Source organism: Mus pahari, chromosome 1 (assembly GCF_900095145.1).
Source record: "Mus pahari chromosome 1, PAHARI_EIJ_v1.1, whole genome shotgun sequence".
NCBI classification, from domain to species: Eukaryota; Metazoa; Chordata; class Mammalia; order Rodentia; family Muridae; genus Mus; species Mus pahari.
This window is the reverse complement of record NC_034590.1, coordinates 117,472,162-117,474,678: the sequence shown is the minus strand read 5'-3', so window position 1 is coordinate 117,474,678 and position 2,517 is coordinate 117,472,162. Positions and strand designations below refer to the sequence as shown.

General features: G+C 48.5%; 1 protein-coding gene across 2 annotated transcripts in view; it reads left to right on the top strand.

Moving 5' to 3' along the window:
* Positions 1–2,517, top strand: part of Vps51 (VPS51 subunit of GARP complex) — an 11,272-nt gene that overhangs the window by 429 nt on the left and 8,326 nt on the right. The window contains exons 1-2 of one of the 2 annotated variants that reach the window (XM_029540218.1): positions 57–244; positions 534–663. In XM_029540218.1, the coding sequence (XP_029396078.1) occupies positions 564–663 (100 nt within the window). In that variant the 5' untranslated portion in view covers positions 57–244; positions 534–563. Of the gene's footprint in view, positions 1–56; positions 245–533; positions 664–2,517 lie in introns of those variants that run through there. The other variant, XM_021196926.1, reaches the window with a different exon arrangement.

Below are 2,517 nucleotides of genomic sequence, written 5' to 3'. Positions count from 1 at the left end.
GAGAGAGAGAGAGAGAGAGAGAGAGAGAGAGAGAGAGAGAGAGAGAGAGAGATCTGGACAAGGAGTGTGTGTGTTTGAGTGAGAGATATGGGGCGGGTCCAGACCCCAAATCTGGACCCGAGATCTTACTCCCGATTTGGTTGCTGGTGACGGGAGCGGAGTTTCTAAGAGGACAGCCCTTACTAGGCAACAGAGGCAGATCTGGAGGCTGAGGGAGCCTGGGCCTGACTTGCGGTCACACTGGGTCTGTGGTCTCCGTGCTGGCTCGTGGTAGGGGGCGTGACCATGCTCTGACAGGCGCTAGGCTGGGCCTGGGTTGACTTTAAACCGAGCCTGAAGACCTTGAAAGCTGACAAATCCCAAATTGGGTCTAACCTAGTAACCTGTGGAGTGTGCCACTTAAAGGTTCCATGTATGGAATTCCTGATAAAGGTGGAATCGGGGTTGACATGCACCGAAAGCCAACTAACCTAAAGCAGGGTAGTGGGCCGTGAGCGAGCTCTAACGCTGACTGTACCTACCTGCTTCTCTAGCTGCGTAGAGAGTGTCCTCTGGCCCAGCTGATGGACAGTGAGACGGACATGGTGCGGCAGATCCGGGCTCTAGACAGCGACATGCAGACCCTGGTCTATGAGAACTACAACAAGTTCATCTCAGCTACAGGTGATCCCACTGGGACACATTCCTCACAGTCTTATACACACACACACACACACACACACACACACACACACACACAAGCCCTCACCCCGTACTGAGAAAAACAGGGATTAAAGGAAATCGACCCAGATTACAATTGGGTCCCAACCTTAATCCACTGCCGTTGAAGTAAGTGATGACTCCTGTGGGCATAGGGTGTCCAGAGGACCAGTGCTGGGAGGGAAGAGTGACGTGCAGCGAGTTTCTCTGAAGCACTTAGGAAGCACCAAGGTGTTTCAGTAAGCTTTAGCTTTTGTTTGTTTATATTGTGTACATGCATGTGTGGGAGACACAAGGTTTGTGGGGGTCGGGAGACAGCTCTCAGGAGTCTGTCCTCTCCTTGCACCATGAGGATGCCAGGGATTGGACTCAAGTTATCAGGCTTGGTGACAAACACAGTTACCTGCTGCTAAGCCATCTCACAGTCAATTAAAATTTTTTTTTTACAAATGTTATTAGTGGTAACTTTTGTCTCTGGTCAGTCTGCCTTGAGAGCAGATTTGCCACTCTCTCCCCTTCTGTCTGTACCTCATTCCTTAAGATTTATTAATAGCAGATTTGGGGTCCAGGAGTCGCCCCACAAACCACATGAACACCAATCTCAGTCACAGAGGCATGGTTACTGAGTGCACACCCCAAGACTGATTGATTAGGGCAACAGCTCACAGATTTGGGGTCTGAAAAGCCACATACCTGTATACCGTCTGGGGTCAGACTTTATAAGGAAAAAAACATAATGAACTCATAAGCAGATAAGGGGTGGGCAGCCCTTTTCCAAGTGTGGTAGTAGTTTAGACATTATGGTCATACTAACCCCTTATCTAGCTTGGCTTTGCCTGAAGACCACAGCTGGGGAATTTGCAAGGCCAGTGATAAGCCTCACCATTCGCTACATGGTCAGCCTGACTTCAGTCTGAGCAAACTATTTTACTGTGTCGGCTTCTTTTCATGTCAGCAGTATGGGATGGCTGGAGGGCCTGAAGCAAATGGCTATAGGTGTGCCAAGGACCAGGGCAGGGAAGCAGGCAGCAACAGCAGCAGCATTTAATTATGTGTGTGTGTGGGGGGGGTGGATATGTACACGGATCCAGGGGTCCCCCTGGAGCTGGAGTTAGAGTCAGATGTGAGCCTGCTGACACAGATGCTGGGGATTACATCAGGTCTTCTACAAGAGCAGTGTGCACTCAGCTGCTGAGCCATCTCCCCGTCCCACTACTAGATGATAGCTCCGCTCTCCTCACACTGCCTACCATCTGTTGGCCTTTCAGGAGATGCACTTGATGTTTGTGTAGTAACATTAAACCATGTGTCCAGGAGGCAAACCATAGAGAACGTTCACATCTGTGGGGTTGTGTCTTCACGGGGCACAGTGCTCTGCCAGTGCCTCAGTAGTGGCTGCGGTACACCCTTGCTATTCTTTTATCTCATTTGAACCTGATTCAGTGAATAAGTGCTTGTCTTTTAATGCTAGCTTCAAGATGAAAAAAGATAGTGATTTCTTTGTAGAGGAATTTTCCATAGGAATTTTGCCAGTATTACATGTTCTCATTTGTTGGAATATATATAGTGTTTGACATTTATTTGTTATGTAATATAGATGGCTTGAATTGTTTTAAACATTTTCTAAGGAAGGAGCAAATCATAAAGTGGATGTTAGGAGAGCTGAGATTGCTGACCTACAAGTACTACAGAGTTTTATGTTTACTCAAGAATATGCTGAAGCCGGGCCTGGTGGCGCAGGCCTTTAATCCCAGCACTCGGGAGGCAGAGGCAGGCGGATTTCTGAGTTTGAGGCCAGCCTGGTCTACAGAGTGAGTT